We start from the raw sequence: 20,658 nt of genomic DNA on the forward strand, positions 1-20,658 counted from the left end.
GTGTTTCAACAAATTACAGATCAGGTATTTCCCTCTAACAGATGCCAGAAAAACTTGGATGGCATTCTAGATAAATATGCTTACCTATTCTATGTGTCTCCCCAAGTAACCACTGCTTGTGCTGCTGAGACAGCATGCTGGTAGATGAAATTTTTGGCCTCATATATATTAGTAGCCATGGAAGGTAATCAAAGCCAGAAAACATGAGAAAGTGTCTGAAGCAACAAAACTCTCCTCAAGCATACTAAGAATGCATGCAGAAAATTAAAAATGTGGAAGGGAAAAAAAGGGAGAGGGAGGGGGAAAAAAAATTATTCGATACTTACATCTAAAAAGATTTCCTGCCTAGAGCTGACATAGCCAAACCAATCAAACAAAAAAATACACTTCTCTGCAACTCAAGCTTCTGAGTGCCAGCAGCTACACAAGGACATCAGCTTTCTTTCTTGAAGTCTTTGTGAAGACAGTGATCTAAATAGGTACTGCCCTACAAATCAGATTTGGGATCCATCTACTCCAGCATGTGCTTAGCATCAGATAGTTTAGATTATTAAAACTACTAAGTGGCACTAAACACTAGGTTGTTTATCAACCTACTTTTGATCTTCACACACTTACCTAAGCAGTTTGTGACCATTTGTTGTAGCAACTTCAGCAAGACTTGTTAGGATTTTAAGATACTGGTTTTCACTCTGCTGAGACAAGTGTTCCAGAACTTGGCGCAACTGAAGGATTAAAACAAAAGGAATTGCAGAGCGTCAAGGAGCATCAGATCAACAGTAATTTATCAATTATTTAGAACATTATCACCCATGCGTTAATATCTAGCAATAATAATGTAATAATGTACATTGTCCAACATCTAATATAACCTCAGTTAACGTTTCATTATGATTTACAAAGATCACTGAAAAGGTAATTCTAGTGTCAATGCATGTACTTCAGAATATTTAACATTACAGAATCTATGAACGCGGAATGCTTAACAATGTATTTTTAATTCATAAGAACAACTTATGACATTTAAAATGTGACTCCTGACTTCAACATATACCCAGTCTCCTCACGTCATCACTTTCAGATAATGTGAACTGGTCATCATCCAAGACTTTGAGTAGAACAGCTCAGAGCTGGCCGCAGAAACTCATTTTCAAAATACAATTACATTTTGGCAGTGACACACAACTGTGCCACATATTATCTAATTAGAGCACGGTGATAGAGCACGGATCCACCAAGGTCCGTGGGTTCAATCCCCACATGGGCCATTCACTTAAGAGCTGGACTCAGTGATCCTTGAGGGTCCCTTCCAACCAAGAATATTCTGTGAAATTTGTGAAATATGTGGATGTTTTGCATACCCTCTCATTAAGATCTTGTTTTTGCACGCACCTCCACCATTACTCAGATAGATGAAAAATTCATTTTCTTGCTGTCTTCACTTCTACAATATTGAGGTTTTTTTGTTCCATTGTTTTAGTTTTTACTTTGTCTTTTAATTTAAATAATCTTTATCATTTCCCCATGCATCTAACGTATACTTTGAGAATTCCCACCTCTGTCGTTTAACTCTGTAAAATTCAACCCTGTCTCAGAAAATTAAACATTGTTTCTATATATAAATCCTCAGGCTTGTAGTGGAAGTAATGGAGTTAGAAACAAAATTAAAACATCAAAAATCTAGTACACTAAGTTCAGCAAAGTGGTAGCCAATACCTTATTAAATCTATTCTTTTTTTTCTTTTATTTGCAGTCTGTAAAATTGTTTGCAGTCATTTTCAAACAAATAATGTATTAACCCCCCCTCTGCAGCTACCTAGATTTGGAAGGGGAAAAAGCATCCCATGCTTCCTTCCCACTACACAAACAAGAAACAAAATTTTTTCTTTGCTTTAGATTGTAGTACCCCACAATAACAACAACAAAAAAACCAAGGTATAGAACCATTAAAAAAGAAACAGAGTAGTTTCATCTACAGAAATAATAATCAAATGAAATTTCAGCTGCAATCTTTTACACTCTAATTGTACAGGGCAATTTCATACAGATAATGTATGAATGTTTATACCATGAATGTTTAAGTTCATTCTAGATGATTCAAGCCTTAAGACACATCCTAGAATGGATGTCTGCAGATAATGACTAAGTGAAGGTAAACAGGCCCCATTACACAAAATAATTGGATCTATAGAATGCTCTACCAGCACCTTTGTATTGAAGCTAGCAACAAGTCTGCTCTTTCAATCATCTATAACACTTTGCCAAATATGCAAAGTTAGAACACTAACTGAAAACAGCTCTGAGTTTTAATTCCAAATTCTTGTGTTTAAAATAATGTGAAGACACTTTCCATAGAGAATGAATAATAGACAGTGGTCAACTATTGTGGCACTGTAGTTGCGGTAGAGTCTTCTAATCAAGACACTTATATGAAGCTATCAGACCTCCACAATACAGACAGATCCCTTAGCCATAAAATATGCAATACTGTATTACCATGTTTTCCCGTAGATCTTCGTTCTGCGTCATTTGAATTATTGTCTGGAAAAGTCGAGGATGGTACTGTATTAAGACTTCACAAGTCTCCCCATAACCACCCTAAAAAAGCAATCGTTCAAAAAATATTTTAATTAAAAGAATTTTTTTTTTAATGCTGAATGGAGAAATTCTATTCTGAATTTATAAACTGAACTTCAATAATCAAAGTTAGCTATCACAAAACTTTTGAGAGAAGATAGAATCAAACTTTTTTCCACATATTGGCTCACATATATCCACTCCCTTTTCTATGTTTTTTGAAACATTTTCCTACTTACCAAGCCAAAGTTACAGTTAAACAACACTTCATCTAACAATGACCAAAGGTTAAAAACAGTGCAATATTTCTCTTCTCTTCCCCTTGCTGAAGTGTCTACTTAATTATACCCAGAATCTAACCCTTCAGAACAAGTCTTTTCTAAGGATTCATAAGGCACATATCTGACTTGTTATAGGGAGAAATAGGATAAACCCATGAAAGGATTATTTAACTTTAAAATCAATACACAAATATGATTCCACTTGTGCCTTAGACTAACTTCACATCCTTCCGAGAAAAAATGTTTCCTGGAAAGAACAGAACTTGAATTTGTGGTTTATATGCACCAACTCTTATTTAACACAGCTGCATTTTTAAGCAGACACCTGAAAACGTACCAACTTCTACCCTGGAAAGATGACCATATAATGCATTAAATGCTGCAACTTCAGGGACTCCTCCTCTTTGAATGACAGTTGACAACTTACCTCAGTGATAACAAATTCATTAAACAGATTAAATCAATTGTTCCTGGTACCAAGAAATCAAGTATTAAAAAATAAAACCATCCAGAATCCAAAGAACTAATGAAAGTCAAATCTTCAAGATCAAGGTAATATTGGCAAAAAGTACATGAATCTATAACTTCAGTCTTCTAAAAACATGTATCTACTCTGAAAAACAAACCTGTAAGCATAGAATAAAACCCTCAATGTAAAGAGAAAGAAAACATTTTGTTTTCTCCCTTCTTACTGGGCATCAAGAACTTATAAACCACATGATCTCAAACAGAGTAAGATCATCACTACAAAACAGCAAACACCAGGTGTCACTACTCACATCTAAATGAAGTTAACAGAACTTTTATGTATAAAGTGGTGCCACAACGATTGCAAAACTGCAGACTGAAGCAGAAATTAAAAACACTAATCACAAAAAATAAGAACAGTACCATTAAGTACACATTGGTATAGAATCATAGAATTGTTTAGGCTGGAAAGTACCCTTAAGATCAAGTCCAGCTATCAACCTCGCACCACCAACATGTGCAACTAAACCATGTCTTCAAGTGCCATATCCACACATATTCTGAACGCTTTCAGGGATGGTGACTCCACCACTTCCCAGGGCAGTCTTCACCAATGCTTTACAACGCTTTCCTTGAAGAAATTTTTCCTAATATCTAATCTAAACCTGCCCTGCCATATGTCGTCTTACAGGTCTGTGGCTGCAGAAAGCCTCAAAACTAACTAGACTTCACGTGCTTTTACAGTAATGGTAAGTCATTTTGCCAAAATGACAAATGCCAAAGAGAAAAAAAAAATCTGAGCTTCACAATCAAGTCAATTCTGAAACAGAATAGTGATCGGGCACTTCTGAGTGACCAGAGCTGAGGACTTATTAGGATTTCTTATATCTAAAAAGAAATGCTGTAAGTAACCTAACTTGATCAAGGCCTTCCACAGATAGTTTATGAAATAAATCTTCTAGCATTAAACGTTCCAAAAATGTCCCACTGGTACTGGAGACAGCACTCTAGTACCTACACACAACTACTTCAACTGCAAGTTTTAGGCACATTAAGCAATCTTCAGAAATTAAATAACTTAAACTTTAAATAACCTGAAAACACAGGAAAAAAAAATAAAAAACCAGGAGACTTGAGCTTTATCCTGACAAACTAGTAACATACACCAAGGTAGTGTGATGTCCACTAAGTCCAGTGATTTTTTCAGCCTTCAGTTTGGTATTCTAGTCTGCTGATTACCAGCAAGGGTTCAAAAGCTTCCATTCATTTGTTATTCACACACTGACCTTCAACTGATTCTACAGAAAAATACGCAAGTGCAAGAAAAGACACTTTAGCGGGCAGTACAAACAGCATTTGGTATCAAACAAGAAAGACTGAGTTTTGCAGTTGAAAATGCTGTGTTAGCTGAGAACGCATAAGATTATTGTTCCTTGTCCAGATCTAGTCATATCTTTGAAAGGTAGTAGTCAGCATCACTTAGGTTTTGTTTTTATTAGTAATATCTCTTCAAGAGAAAAGAAACCTATTAGTTAGGATTAAAAAAAAAAAAAAAAAGCAGTCCTTTCTGCATGCTTTTACCTCTTACTTGTTAACATTTAAGCACCTAAACAGTCTATTACCATTTTACCAAGGACTCCCAAGCTCTCTAGCCAAATGGAGTTCTGTAAACTCTTTCTCATGGGGTCAATTCTTGCATTACACTTATGCAAAGGGTAAAAACTATGAACCTGACTGTAGGATAAATTTGGTGACAGAAAAAAATGGTTTTTGCATTTCTTTTGACAAAGGACAACCGTCTTTCAGAGGCCTTAAAAACTGAAATGGTAACACTGATCAGGTTACACCATAGTAAGTCACAGAAAGAGTGTTGTTAACTTCATACCTGTACACAGAGATCCAGTGGAGTAACACCATTCTTGTCTGGTAAATATTTGGCTCCTCTCATCAAAAGAATTTGTGCAGTGTCTCTCTGACCATGGCTATTCAAATGAAGAGAACACAGTTAATACAGCATTTATGCCCCATTATCAGTCATAAATCTGTCTTTACTGCACCTAACAAATAAAACCAACATAAGCTAGAAGAAAATAAATAGTTATGAAACTGATCAGAACACAGGATGGAAAATAATGCCTCAGATTCATCTACTACCTGTCAAGGCCACTGCAAAAGAACAGCGCAAAATTAGGCAAGGCCCATTTATCAAGCCAGAGTCACCCTCATCATTCAGAAATGATTCATCTTAGTCTAGCCTCATAAATATCTATGAGCTGCATTTCCTGCAAAAAGAGAGCTCTTCCTCAATTCATACCCTAATTTACTTGACAGAGAAAGTTCTCTTCACTGAGTTCTTTGCTCACTTCTACCAGATTTGGGGAAAAAATAATCTAAATGTGCTTCAACCATCAATAAAACATCAGTAACATTTTTTATTGATAAAAAAATCTCTTTTTTTTTTTTGCACAATAATTCAACATATCACTCTAATGGCTCTGATTTCTTTTAATCAATACCTATAAATGTTTTGCCTGCCTTTAAATGTGATGAGTTTTACTTTTGCATTCAAAATCTATTTCACAGTCTCACTCATCTATTTATAGGTTGTACAGGACACTTAGTTTCCCTGAGTCAAGAATTTCACAAACAACTATTCCAACATGCACAATATGACCAAAGACTATTTATATCTCTCAACACTTTCCCAAACCTTTTCTTCTGATGAAAATGAGAAACTGGGTAGCAATGATCAGATGTTTACTTCATTAAAAACACACTGAAACACTAGTTGACTCTTGTCTTCACCAGTTTTCAGTGCATATACTGCCAAATGTAATACAGAAGCATCAAAGGGGTGAAACGAAAGACTGATACAAAACACATAGCAATTAAGGTTACAGATGCAAGTTTTTTCAGTGAAGTTTTATACATTAAGCTAGTCTGCAGCACATTCTTTACACAAATGTACAAGTATTTGCCATCCTGGAACACACTGAGGCTGCCTGCACTATCAGTTCAGAAAGGGCACAAGAAAAGCGACAATCAACAGCTGAGGGACATGAGGCAGCTTCACTGATCTCTCAACAGCTCCCAGATGAGTTATTATTCCTGTCCTTCCAGCCCAGGATACCAACAGGTTAACCTAAAGTACCAGACTTTGTCCCAGTGCAAACAAGCATTTAGAGTCAGAAAGGAGCTAAGAGTAACGGCCTCCCTTTCTCCAGCTGTCACAAGCCACTGCTACCACATCCCCACATCCTGCTCTCTCTGTCATCAGGGGTCTACAACCTTTCTTTCAAGGCTTACTGTACTACACACTGTTTGCTGTACGCTGCCAGCTGCTCCAACTGTTAACTTCTAAAACAACATCCCTGCTGTACTTTCAACACATTCCCTTCTTACCAAAAACCTTCAAGCTGAGGCAAGCTGCTTACTTCTTTTAAAGCAGGTGCCAATACCAGGCCCTAAACCAAGCACCAAGGACAGCAGCTATTTATTTTCTCCTTCTTCTCAACTACCAAGGATCAACATACACCATCTCCAGAGACCACAGCTCCTGGAACATAAGTCTTGGAAGACCAGCAGGTCAGCCCATTTCTCCTTTTGTTTTTATTAACATTTAATCTTAGGCAAACTATTTAACCTGTAACCAAAGCAGGGGGATTATAAAAATTGTAAATGTTCTACCAAACACCAGAAATTAGAACAGAAGGTCATTTCTCATATGTGATTAGTTTTGAAATTAAACTAAACTGTGAATAAAACAGAACTGATCAAAGTCACAATATAATTTTAATTCAACATTGTAACTTTAAGGCATATACGCCCATTTTGTGTACACTGCAATACCGTAATGTACATTAAAGCATAGGCAAACTTGTCTTATAAAGACTGTGTTTTCAGTGTACTCAAAATAACCTAAGTTGGTACAACTCATTTTTCAGAAAACAGGTCAAAGTCATTGATTTATAACTCATGCTAGAACATGCACAGCTGTGTGTTTAACATGTCTGATAGAAAGAGGTATACAAGCCTGCAGTACTAAGATAAGTAGATAAGACACCAAATTACACTCAAACATGAGGCAAGATTAAATACCAGTTAGTTTTTATGTTTCTTAAATTTTGTGCCTTCTAATCACTGTTATTGCAAAAGAGCAAAAAAGTTATTTCACCTTTAGCACAGTATTCAAAAGTTAAGAATATACAACCTGCAAGCAAAATAAAGCGGAGTTGCCCCAGAGACATTTGGCCTGTTTATATCTGCACCGCTGTCCAGCAAACACTGCACCGTCTAGAAGAGGAGAAAATACCAGCATTAGAAAAAGAGTAATGGAATAGTCTATCGGCTTGCAACTATTTAGTACCAAGCACGTTAATTACACTGAAGGATTTAATTTTCAGGATTGAACCTCAAGACCAAAATTCCTAAACATTAATTGGAAAATCGTGGCTATCAGAGCTCATAAAGCTTCCTTTGAACTGCCTACATTAATAACAATATCTTTTATTGAATTTCAGCTAATATCAAAGATACCTGGATCTACAAGCCATTTAAAACTAAAAATGACACTTTTTAGAGAAGTAAACCATACATAGCCTTATCACTAGCTGAAGTTTCAAACTCAAACTAGGCTAGAAGAAATACGTAAGCGAATTCTAAAATATGAAAACTCTGAGCAGACTCTCAAACATACTTTTGTTACGTTCCAGTCACATAAATTAGGTAAGTCTATAGGCAACAGTTTCTCAGAATTTGGTCTTCCATAATTGAGCACTGAAAATGGTAACAGAAAGGATCTGAGTAGAACTTTTTTTTTTTTTTGAAGTAAATAGTTCTGGAGACAACCTGTATAACTCTATATGGCTCCATATGGCAGTTCAAGCAAAGCATCCAGAACCGTACTCTGAATATAAACAGTCAGCCCTAATGCAAGGCCAGGTATAAAAATGATTCACACGTATCAATAATAGAAGAGTTTATTTGAACTTGTGTACTTCAAATGTTAAATATTTAACTGACCCAACTCTTTGTTCATTTTTCACTCACAGTACATTACGATCATTTTAGATTTCAAAAGCACATAATTGCTGGCACAATTATGAATTAAACACATCTGAAAAGTAAGGAAGAACATTTTCAAACATTTAACATTACATAATAACTGACTTTCAACGCGCCAATAAGAGTACACAACAGCTGAATAGTATACAGTAAGTCACCTAAACTCCCATAAACACTGCGATTCATCAACTCCACAAGAATAAGTAAGTTGTTCCCATGGAAGTGTACAGATTTGATACTAAGACAAACAACAGCATTCTTCACCCTTCTAACCATTATCATGTGCATTACTAGTCTGAAGTTTATAAAAAAAAAACCACAACAACTTTGAGGCACTACCAAGTTCTCAAAAAATCCATTGTGCTCATACAATGTAGAAACTTACTGTCTTGTGTCCGTTTTGACAAGCTACATGAAGGGCTGTTTGTCCCATTGCATCTTCAACATCTACATTACTGACATGTTGAACAAGATCATGAAGCAATTCTGTTCGTCCATTGACAGCCAACCAATGAATCTAAGTATAAAATGATGATATACATGTTTTCTTCAGCAATCATACAGGTATTTCATAAATATGATTTTTAAACCTGACTGTATTATTGTTAACACTTTCACAAGGAAAAGGTTTGAACAATACTACCAGATGCTTAGGTATTTTGATCACATCACTTGATCCCTGAGGGCACTGGACACATAGAAGTTTTGTTTTACATGTAAGATGGCAAAAGCTTAAAAAATTAGCATCTTCAAACTCTTCACTCCTTTAAAGAACATCACGATAATCAATTGCACTTACTGCAGTCAGGCCTTCATTATTACAAATGTTGACATCTGCACTGTACTCCAGCAGCTTGCTCATACATTTCTTCTGGCTATAAACAAAAGAATACATTAAAACCCAGCCAGGGAAAATCACTTACAAAGGCTCAATACCTTCTCAGAACTCTGCTCACTATCATTCATCATTGTGCAAAGTGCAGCAGCTAAGTTTCACTTTATAAGGAGTACAATACTAAGCATGTCAAGAAGAGAAGTGGATCATCACGGCAGAGACTCCTACAGTGCAAGAGTAGCATACAACAGCACAGGGCTAAAACCATAGTTGCTTTTGTGGAAAGTCCTGAAGTACTTAACCACTACTTTAACAGTTTCAGCTCTGCACTTTCAAGACAAGCCACAGTTTACCCAAGAGAAGTCCTCGAAGTTCACCACCATCTGTACACTTCAGTGAACGTGTTTACAGTACACCACTAAATCATTATTTAATGAGACAGTCATTGTAACACTATGCAAGTCTTTGGCAAGTGCAATTACTGTCTTAATGAAAGTAGAGGTATGTTTTCCTAATTCATGTTTTCTTTGGTCTTTTAACATTCTTTAATGCTTTAAGTGCTTTACCCTTAAGAATTCTTACTTTTCCTTTTTATTTGGTACCTCTCATAGCTTTCTTAGACCTCATTTCCACATAACTGTATGCTATGTGTAATTCTGCATTTCATCAGGTACCACTTCACTGCTTCCTTCTTCTCCTACAAATTGTCTTCCCACATACCTAGAAGCCACTAAACATTCTCCTCCTCATTTGAAGTACCAGCTGTGATACAATTCAGTTATTGTAACACATACATGCTCTATAAAAAAAAGGCAACATTACAGTTGCATGTTCTCATACTACAATTCAAGAAATAGGATCTTAAAAAGGTTCTTGTTCACTGGTTTGGGAGGGTTTTTTTCACCCTCTCCTAATATCGTGCAAGCCAACTTTATATTCCTTTCCTTGGAGTAAAACTTTCTTTAGAGACACTATCTGAGAAAAACCTGAAGTCCCTGATTCCCAAGCCCTCCAAAATCTTTTCTTCTCAGCTAACCAGAAGGAGAACACATCCCTTGTTTGATCACTGCTGTAAGAATCATTATGCCCCTGCTTAACAGAAATCACTAAAATGTCTAGCACTGAAATTGGTATTTCAGACATGACTTGTCATTTATAAAAAAATATTTTCTGAATACTCAAAGTATGGATTTAAACCTCCATGTCCTCTATAAGTGATCCCTATTTCCCAAAGTGAAAACCACAGTATTTTGTTTGAACTATGCAAAAATATTACAGAACATGCCAGCTTAAATGCATTATGCACAAAATCTTTTTAAGAGTTTTAAAAGCTTTTTTCTTACCCATTCCTTGCTGCTAAATGGAGAGGAGTACATCCTGAAATGTCCTGATAGTTTGGATTTGCTCCCTTTTTTAATAATAGAACAAGGCATTCAACTGATCCACAGCTAAGAACAAAATAAGAAAGGGAAAAACTGTAACAAATATATTTACAAATCAAATCTGTATTGACATAAACACAAACAGCAATATCATGTACAGATTACACTCAGCAGAAAATCTTTACATAAAATTGTTGTACACTCTCATAGTTCAAGTTACACAGAGCTAAAGGGAAGTCACTTAAATGGAGTGAGAACTGATTATAACTTGTTGTAATTAATAAATGCTAGTCTTCCGTGTGATTTTAATGGCTTTAAAAACCAACAATCAATCTTTAAGACTGGTAACTCTTTAAACTGTTTAAAAAGTTTTGCACTAAATAACAATTCTAGTATTTTGGGTTTTGCTACACTTTAGTGTCTGGCAGTTACATCTAAAAGTTTAAATATCTGAAACTTGTACAAATATTTCCTTGCTACTAACGTTGAACCTGTAACTGCCTTTTATTTTTCATAATATAACAGCTCTTCAGGATAACCAAGGCCACCAAAAAGACAGAAACTTTGCATTATTTGTTCATTTGGCTCCTGAATTCTTCAAGAGGAAGAGCTGACTGAAAAGATAAGCCTATTTTTGTATCCATCGCAACCAGCTTATCCTTTGTTACAAAACTCCCCAATGTCAGAACTGCTACACAACAAGAGAAAGAAACCCAATACTAGTTGTACAATATGTTGCAAAACCAGCAGCTTGATGACTGCTGTGTGACCCAATGACTAGTCAAGATAAAAGCCAATCCAGAAATTAGGTGTAACACAATTTGTGCCTTAGAATCAATAAATACGGTATATTTTCAAATCCACTTCTAAGGTGTATGCTAAACATTTGTTTGCATTTTTAAGTACTTCTTTAAGTAAATTTTATATAAGCAGTTTGTAATTCTGAGATGAAATGTTTGGGAAAAGATATTTTTAAAACAGTCTGCTGAGGAAGCTGGAATTTCTGCCTTTATTGTGACCCAATACCAGCTATTTATACGCAATACTACTATTATTTCTTTTATTTTTGCCTTCTTTTTTTTTGAAAAATTTAAATCCAAGAATTTTCAGGATATTTAAAAGGGGACTCAAATATAGAGCATTTCTTCATTAGTGTAAGGTTTAGTTTCCCGAAATGTAAATCAAAAACTATCCAGTTCATTTCTACTTAGGTTGTTAACCTGTTTCTTAGCAATATAGAGTTATCCCCATTGAAGAGTTACATTAATAATAAATAACCTAGGTCAAGGTTATTTGCACTTAACCCCACTATCCAAGATACAAAAACTTATTAGAAGTGAGCACCCAAGCTATATTCCCTTCAGTTATGGTCACAGGAAGTACTTTGGAATGGTTGCTTCCCAATGAACATCCAAGTGCTTCCCACTGTTTGAAAATACTTCAAAAACAATCAGCATCTGCAGACAAGATTTCTCTAACCCTACAAAGGCAAGATTAACCCAGGTACACAGGATGCGCATCATGGCTGTATTTCTTCACAGACTTGAGACTTCACAGAAAGGCAAAAAAGTATCTAGCATGACTTCCTTCACTAGAATTTGGAAAGCCATTTGGTATCATACGTAAAATCTGTCCTCTCAATGAGGCAGGCACATTGCTAGAAGAACAAACAAAATACAAAAAGGAAGTATGAAAACAAAATGTTAACTGATACTAAAGTGTTTTCCAGCTTACATTGGTGTCTTAGATTTGTGGTAATATTTTCATTGTTAACTTCTGGACTGGACTCAAGTAAGTCTTACTTTGCTGCAATATGAAGCAAACTTCTCTTCACACGTCCAAAGGCATAATTCACATCAAATTTTGAATTTGACAGCAGTTCTGAGACAGACCTTCAAACAGAAACATACTTTTAATTTAAAAAATAGCTCACAGTATCCAAAAAGCTTATACTATAAGTTGTACACAAGCACTCTATTTCTACTTGATCACTATTTCTTTTCCCTTCAACTAATTTCTGACTAAGAGATCAAACAGTTTTCAAGCTCTTGTTGATTAACAACACCTTTTCACTTCCTCCTTGCACATTAAAAAAAAAAAAAAAAAAAAAAGAACTGTGATAGTGGGCAACTGTTTCAAATGTAAACTAGTAAGAATTACACCAGAAGACAACAAAATCACTTCTTTACAAATACAGAAAACACTCATTTTAATAGTTTCATTTGAAAAAAAAAATTCCCATTTTCCTCCTTATCTCATCCCAGACACCCCAACCAGATATCCAGCAGCTTTCCCAAACATAGCTGAAGTTCAGAGGGAATAACGAAATAGAAGGATACATAATATGCCAATAGGACAAAAAAACTGAAAGACCCTTCAACTTCACGTAATGGGCCAATCACATAATTTTAAACCCTTACATGCAATGTCAACAAAATATTATGCAGCAGACCAAATGTTTCTCCTGATTAGATAAACGGTTTACTGTTTCAGTAAGAATTACTACCTGCTTCCCTGCAAAATACACTGGAAGTTGGCACCACTTAGCTGGCACTATGTAGCCTCCAGTCCCAACCACTTTGAGGACAACTGAGCAAGAGAAGCAGCTGCTCATCTGAGAATCCCAAAAGCATCCATCTCATTGTCCAACTCTTATTCCACGTCTTTTTTCAAGACATCTGATGACACTAAGAGATTCTATGTCATCAATAAATACACGCTCAGAGCTAAAGACGCCGTTACAGAACAACACTTTTGTACTAATCCTAGGGCAAATTTCTCTGTGTGCGTCAACAAAACAAATCCCAGCTCCGGTTTGTGGCATAAAACAAAACAGTTTTCTCAGGCAAAAGTATGCTGGGATGCACTCAGTCAATGACTAACTTCAGATACAGAAGATAACTAAGCAACTCAGAAACTACAAGTTCAGCCAACATGTTGTTTTTTTCAGAACTTAAAAAAAAAAAAAGGGTAAACTTAAAGAAGCTCTTACCTGTGCTGGTCAGCCATAACCATCGGCATCAGTGTATAGACAGCGGTTTCATTATCTGAGAAGAAATTAAATTACTCCATTACCATAAAGAAATCTTTTACATAAAAAATTTATCTAGCAACACTTATTTACCTTTTCCAATGTCCACTGTTCAACAGATCATTCTTTTTATACATCAACAACAGATCATGCACACGTGAATTCATGAAGTTTAGTTATAAAGGAAAAGCCATCATACTTAGATAAAAGAGACAATTAACAGAATTTCAATGCCTGAAATTTCAGTGTGGCTTTTTTCTTTTACAGAGTAAAAATTATAGAATTTTCAATAATGCATCAATGTCTTTGAATTGACGAACCTGCTAATTAAATCAAAGTTTTTAAGAAATGTGCATTAACAAAAAACAAAACAAAACAAAACAACTATAACACTTAAATAGTTAATTTTTAAAATAAGGAAATTTCCTGTGTTCCAAGGTGACTTCCACAGCCCTAATACTATGAGTTTGTAATAATGATTTCTTTTAATTACTTCATAACCAGTCACTTTTGTCTCTATCCTTGAACACCTGAATGCTGCACACCTGAATTACTTTAACTTCTAATCTCTAATCAGTTTCATATTTCATATTTGAAGGCAATAAAGAAAGGCCAGAACACCTCAGTGGTGGGAACAGACTGACATTCAGCTATACACTCTCTGCCATTACTACTGCTGCACATACTCACTGCATGGGTGTGATGAGCCTGTTTGGTCACTTATAGACTTGTGGAAGTAAAATACTATCTTTAAATAATTAATTTTACATAATTTAAAATGTTTTAATGTATAAAAATTATAAATAATATTAATGTGCAATATTTATTAATTTTATTATGTATAATAATTTTTTTTTTTCTCTTCAAGCAAACTACTCATTGTTGGGAGTACAGTCTCCACAGACTGTTCACACAGATGCCAACTTATGACAGGAGGGGCTATGCTTTCCGAGAACCTAGGTATATGGATCCAGGATACAGAAGACTGTTCTCAGAAAACTTTTATTTTGTGGTTTTTCCTCATCACCTTCATTAATCCAAATGCCAAAGTTACTAAGCAATTGGAACAGGAAGAATGAAACAAGTATGGTATCTCGTGCCTTTTACATACCATGCCTTTGTACAGGCACTACTTCCACTAGATAGGTAAGGTGACATTTACTGAATATTAAACACAGATTCTTCAGAGTTATCAAGTGGAATCAAACAAACCTATGATGCTGCAGCTATGCTATTCACTACTATAGTTCTACAATGCTCCAAGATGAGTGCTGCTATCTGCTGTTGGAAGCAGTCTGTCCATAGCTGACAAAAGAAAGGAGCAATGCTAATCTATTATTACCTTTGAACACTGAACACAGTCAATTCATATTCAGATTTAAATTACATGCTGTCTGTTATAAAAATTTAAAAATAAATTTTAAAAAGTAAATGACACAAACCTCTCAAAACACCAAATCACAATTAAAAGCTGTAGAAAGTCACTCTAACCACTACCAAGTTCAAGACTTGTAACTCTCTACAGATTGTTCCTTATGGCAGAATTCTGTGAGCATCAGATAACTCCATCCTCACCACACACCACTAGAATTTGACTGCTGGGGGAAGAACAGGCTGGGAGGGAAGGAGTCCTGAAATAAAATTAAACAGATGCTACATAAAGATATCAATTGTGAAAAATATTTGACAGCTTTTAAAAATGTATCCACGTATCCATGATATATAAAAATGTATCCCAGTATACACAAATTTAAAAAAAAAAAAAAATCTTCTTTGAGTTGTTTCACAAATCTCTTGGCAGAAGGATAAAACAGTTGAATTAAACAAAAAAACAGAACTCGAGAATTTCATCTAAATTTAAGCATGTCATCCTTACATATATTTGCACAATCATGCCCTATTAAAGAGGAAAAAAAAAAAAACCAAAACTTAAAAATACCAGTACACTTAAATGAAATGCTTAATACTTGATCCTAATTAAATTTAACTGTAATTTGGGTATAGTGTTCTAGAAAAAGACAGTAGTTAAATATGACTGTATCTGGGCCATAAAAGATGTTTACTGTATGGTTAAAAAACTAAGCCATTTACTATTCTATTAACAGAAATTACACTGTGGAGCACATATAGATTTTTCCAGAGTTATTCTGTACAGAAATAATTAAAAGGGTGTGGGACTAAGGAGCTTTTGTGGCTATTTTTGGTAAATATTGTTCCCTACTAATAAACAAACTCCTATTGACTTAAACTACATGACAGCAGGTCGAGAAAAAGCATTATACACCTCATGCACTTACAGAACTTATTTGTTATCTAACTTGCTTGCATTTCAAGTTTTGAGTATCTAAAGAAAAAAAAAAAGGCACACAATATGCAGTCACAGCTTTGGGCTGTAAGACCTAGTTTTCAGGCGCTGAGCCTTAACAGGAGAATCCAGAAATCTGTGTCAAGCTCTAAAGTGTCCAGAAGACAGCTGATAAAGGATACTTCAGAAGAGTGATTAAAAAGCTATACTATTTTCTATTTGCAAGGTCAGCTCAGGGTATTCACTGGCACCAGACTCAGGTGTTAAGACTTGCTTTAAACAGAAAAGAAATCACTTGAAATTCATCATCTAGAATCCTGCTCTGTCAAGATACTCATTCTTTCATTTTATCAGAGATATTGTCATGAACTTGACAGAGATCACAACCTTAAAGAAGTGTCAGCACTGTCCATATAACACCCTAATGGCTACAGCACACACAAAGGAAGTTCAATACCTAGATTTAGTGCCTTCTTCAGCACAAGGAAGTTCAAACATAGATCTCCATTTCCTAAGACACCACCATGACTCTTACTTTAAGGATGGAAGCATAAATTATATATCTTTTAAATTAAAGCTACTCAAATGTAGCAGAGTCTGGGCGCAAATCATAGTACAAGAGTCCAGACACACCACACAAAAAGCCACCAAACTACATACCATACTAGACTGGTGTGGAATATTCTAAAAGATGATCCTGTCCGTACGTGCTTAGAGCAAAACACTACAACCCAAAGCTGCTTCTCAAGAAGAGTTTGGGCAGACCTGCATGAGCCCAAGGGAACACCAAGGTCAGGAAAGAAGACACAAAATGAACTATGACTGACCCAAAGTTTGAACAGAGACCTTTGGAACACAATTTGAAACTTCAGTATCTTAAACCCATTTATGTCCTTCTATCAGTCCAACTGCAATTCCTAGAGAACGCACAGAATTGACATTCCTTCCACAGTGCAAGGCAACAGAAGTACTGGTTTCAAAGGTCTCAGGGCTTGCATTTACACTGCCAGTACCATAGGCATAATTTCCTCTGAAGTGTAAGATAATAATGTCCAAGACAGGAAGAAAACAGATTAAAATCAGAATTCGCCTACATTAGTACTGGAGTAAATTTAAAGCAGCTCCAACTGACATAGATTGTACATAATATTAGTTGTATTACCATCTTCTATTAGTTAAACTGGTGCTACTCCACTACTTCTGTAAGTCTGAGCTTAAGTTAAGAGTATTACATCAGCTTTCACCGCTGCCATTCAAAGGCTTGTAAGCAGCAGAAAAATCCATCTAAACCTGCCTGTCGATTTTGTGAAATTTATGAGCAACTGCACTGGTAAACACCGAAACTGTGACAGGTGACAATAAGTGAAGGGTGTAGCAGCTCAGGGCAGGAGGACACCAGGAAGTCCAAACAGGGAACACACAACAGAGAGAACATAATAATATGCCTTCTCCTCTACCACAAGAGCTGAAAACTGGAAAACAGGCAGCCAAAGACCCATCCATTAAAGTAAACTCGGAAGGAAGTACAATGACAGCACGTGACTCAAAAGAAAATGGAATTTTGCATATCTGTCAGTAAGAAATTCTGCACATCCAAAAGTTTTACAGAGTTAGCCCTCCCAAAAAGCTCCCAAAAGCTGGGCCTGCCTCGAACACTAAACCACTTCCCATAAGAGCCTGAAGCCGCATTTTCAAATCCATCCCGACACCGCGGACTAGCACCCACGGTAAGCAGCCTAGAGACAAAAATTAGGCTCCAGATAGGTGACACCTACAATACCTTTTCAAACATCAAATTCATCACTGTTAAAAAACAAAGGTTTGCAATCGCTAGTCTGCCATGGAGGAAACGCTTAAAGAAGTATTTAAAACCAGATGAAAAGGGTGGAGAGTACCCCCGAGCACCCGCTCGCCCGGGTCCGGGGTCGGCAGCAGCCGGCAGGGACCCTCTGCACCCTGTGCACCGGTGGAGGAAAGGGGGGAAGGAAGGAAGGAAGGAAGGGGACGGGGAAGCCGCCGTTGTTGTCACCATCACGAATAAAAACAGCCTCTCAGAGGCGGTGGGAGCCCGTTCCCACTCTCCCCAGTGGCCTCAGCTCACCCCGGCCGGGCCGGGCGCGGAGGCCGCCGCGGAGCCGGGACGAGCCGCCACGTCAGGGCCCCGCTCCTACCGTCCGGCAGCTCCACGGTGCGGGCGCGGCGCAGGGACCTCGTCAGCCGGTTGAGCTGCTCCATGGCTCTCTCCATCCTCGGAGCGCCCAGCCCGGAGCCGCCGCCACCGCCGCCACCCCGGAGCTGCTGCTGCTGCTGCCGCCGCCACCGCCTGCCCTCAGCCCATCGCGGCGGGGGCAGCGCCGGGGCCGCCCAGGCCGCCGCCACCACGGGCGGCTGCGCGCATGCGCGGGGGCGGGGCCGGGGCCGGGCCGCGCACCTCGGTGTGCCCGATTGCTGAGGGAGCGGGAGGGATGGGGGAGTCGGCAAAACCCGGGGGAAAAGGCGTCTCTCATGGTCTGCTTGTTACGGGTTTCGGGGAAAAAAATTAAAAAGAAAAGCCGCCCTTGCCGGGTGATCCCGCCCGCGCGGGCTCGCTTCCCGATCAGTGCGTCCCAGACAGGACGCATTGACGAGCATTTGCAGCTTTATAGCCGTATTCATTAGCAAGCGTGGGTAGAGCCCTTCTCAAATCTTCATTCGCGAAGCCTAGCCGTGATGATGGTCATTCCGCTGCAGCACGAAATCTTCAAGGAAAAAAAAAAAAAGAAAAAATCTCCTGACACTCAACCACTCCCTTAAATGATGACTATAAAAAAATTCAAGGAAAGAAAATCCAGTGCAGGCCAAAAAGCAATCCAGGTAGGGGTGGCATGATCTCAGTGGTCAGCGTTGATGGTCAGGTCACAAAGTTCAGTGTCACTTTCAGAGGCTGGCTTGAAATCAAGATATACCCAGCCGGTTTGAGGAGCACATAAATAGTTAGAGATTTTTCTTTTCAGTAGACTCGAGCAGGCTTCATCATCTGAAAAAAAACCCAGCTTGACCCTATGAGCTTTTAGTATGTCCTGGGAAATTCCTACTTGAACGATGTGCTTTTCCAGTTGTATTGCTACTGTCCATGCTTATACTGACACGGAGAATAAGCACCTCTGGACGGTAATTAATTCCATCTAGTTTAGAAATGGGTATTGCACTAGGATGAAACACCTTCTGAGGTGTCTGTAGGACACCTGCAATAAGACTAGGTCTCAAATGAAAAGCTTTCAAGTGAGTAAAATTAGCTGCAAGTAGTAAAATTAGCTCCACGATGACTGGTATCATCAATGCTTTCAAATTTTAATAATTTCCTTGGTGTCAAGGAAAAAACAGGCATCTCAAGAAAAGACTAAGATTCCCAATTTACCATTTACAGTTTTTAAGTCATTTGTTCACTGAATGCAGTCGGCACAGTTCCCTTCACAAGATAAGGAAACCCTAGCATATCTGTCTGATGCACTTACATGTCTAAAAATGCCATGTTCAACTGCCTATGAGCGATTGGTCAAACTTGTCTTTTGCAGTGAATTAAGTCAAGTCAGTTATCAGTCCTGTGAAAGAAACCCTGTCTTTGGCTCATACAGGAACTTCACTGGCGTGAGCATTCTCACAGAAAATAGGCTGTGTTTCTTTTCAGAGAAGATAATACCATCAAAACAGTTAAAACCGTGGAGCTCATGGCATTTGTTTTGCTATAAGAAAAGTCTTCTTTTGAGAGAAAAAATATTTTGTCTTCAGGATTGGAAAAAACACAGGTTGTTGTCAGAAATGGAATGCAGTACTAAGTAAAACTACAAACATTCAGCTCTTTCAGTTTTTTCACATTCAGTTTTTTCCCTCTGTATATTCTTCATACAGGCATAGAAAATTATAAGAACTTTGTGCTAGGTAGCCTACAGTGTAGAAGAAAGAGAGAAATCGATATTGATTTATCTACTTTTAAATCCCCAGGGAAATTTGTGGCATAAAGGCTTCAGTGAACTTTGGATCTTGTTTTTTGTTGCATTTTGTCTATCATTAGATTGGTAGGTATTCACAAAAAGTCTTCTTTGACCAGTGCTGAGCCCAAGGATCCAGTCCTAAATAGTACCTTTGGTCATCACTGGACACCAAAATGTAGGAACAAATTCAATGTGTAGGAAAGTGCATTTCATCTATAGTCTGTTGTCTCCTTTTACCTCCTCCCCCCCAAAAAAAAAAAAAATTGAGATTCAGTTTAAGTTCAGATTCAGTTTAACATGTCCTATTCAGTTACAGGAAAACTATGAGGACTCCTTTAAGAGAAGATCAAATCTGTGCAGGAAGGAAAAATATCATTAAATATTTACAAATAGATAAAAGAGTTTTGGCTTGGTTTTTTGTATGGGTTTTTTTGGTTGTTGTTGTTTTTTTTTTTTTTTTTGTCTGCAAAGACTTCTAAGATCATCAAGTCCAACCATTAACCCAGCACTGCTTAGTCTCCCACTAAACTATGTCCCTAAACACCACTACTGCACATCTTTTAAATGCTTCCAGGAATGGTGACTCAACCACATCTTTGGCCAACCTGTTCTGGTGACTGACAACTCTTCTGCTGAAGAAGTTTTTTGAAATATCCAGTCTAAACTTCTCCTGATTTAACTCGAGTCTGTTTGCTCATGTCCTATCACTTGTTATTTGGGAGATGAGACCAACTCCCACCTCAC

General features: G+C 37.3%; 1 protein-coding gene across 5 annotated transcripts in view; it reads right to left on the reverse strand.

Annotated features, from left to right (window-relative positions):
• Positions 1-18,245, reverse strand: part of HACE1 (HECT domain and ankyrin repeat containing E3 ubiquitin protein ligase 1) — a 52,379-nt gene extending 34,134 nt beyond the window's left edge. For 3 of the 5 annotated variants that reach the window (XM_027895050.1, XM_027895069.1, XM_027895042.1), the window contains exons 1-10: positions 18,115-18,245; positions 13,600-13,654; positions 12,410-12,499; positions 10,569-10,673; positions 9,190-9,265; positions 8,776-8,907; positions 7,537-7,619; positions 5,212-5,308; positions 2,497-2,598; positions 619-725 (exon numbers count right to left, since the gene is read on the reverse strand). In XM_027895050.1, the coding sequence (XP_027750851.1) occupies positions 619-725; positions 2,497-2,598; positions 5,212-5,308; positions 7,537-7,619; positions 8,776-8,907; positions 9,190-9,265; positions 10,569-10,673; positions 12,410-12,499; positions 13,600-13,654; positions 18,115-18,190 (923 nt within the window). In that variant the 5' untranslated portion in view covers positions 18,191-18,245. The other 2 variants (XM_027895059.1, XM_027895077.1) reach the window with 2 other exon arrangements.
• Positions 18,246-20,658: the final 2,413 nt, after the last annotated feature.

This window comes from Empidonax traillii, unplaced genomic scaffold (genome assembly GCF_003031625.1).
Source record: "Empidonax traillii isolate 1590-97213 ecotype Southwest subspecies unplaced genomic scaffold, ASM303162v1 scaffold16:size2589160, whole genome shotgun sequence".
Classification (NCBI taxonomy): domain Eukaryota; kingdom Metazoa; phylum Chordata; class Aves; order Passeriformes; family Tyrannidae; genus Empidonax; species Empidonax traillii.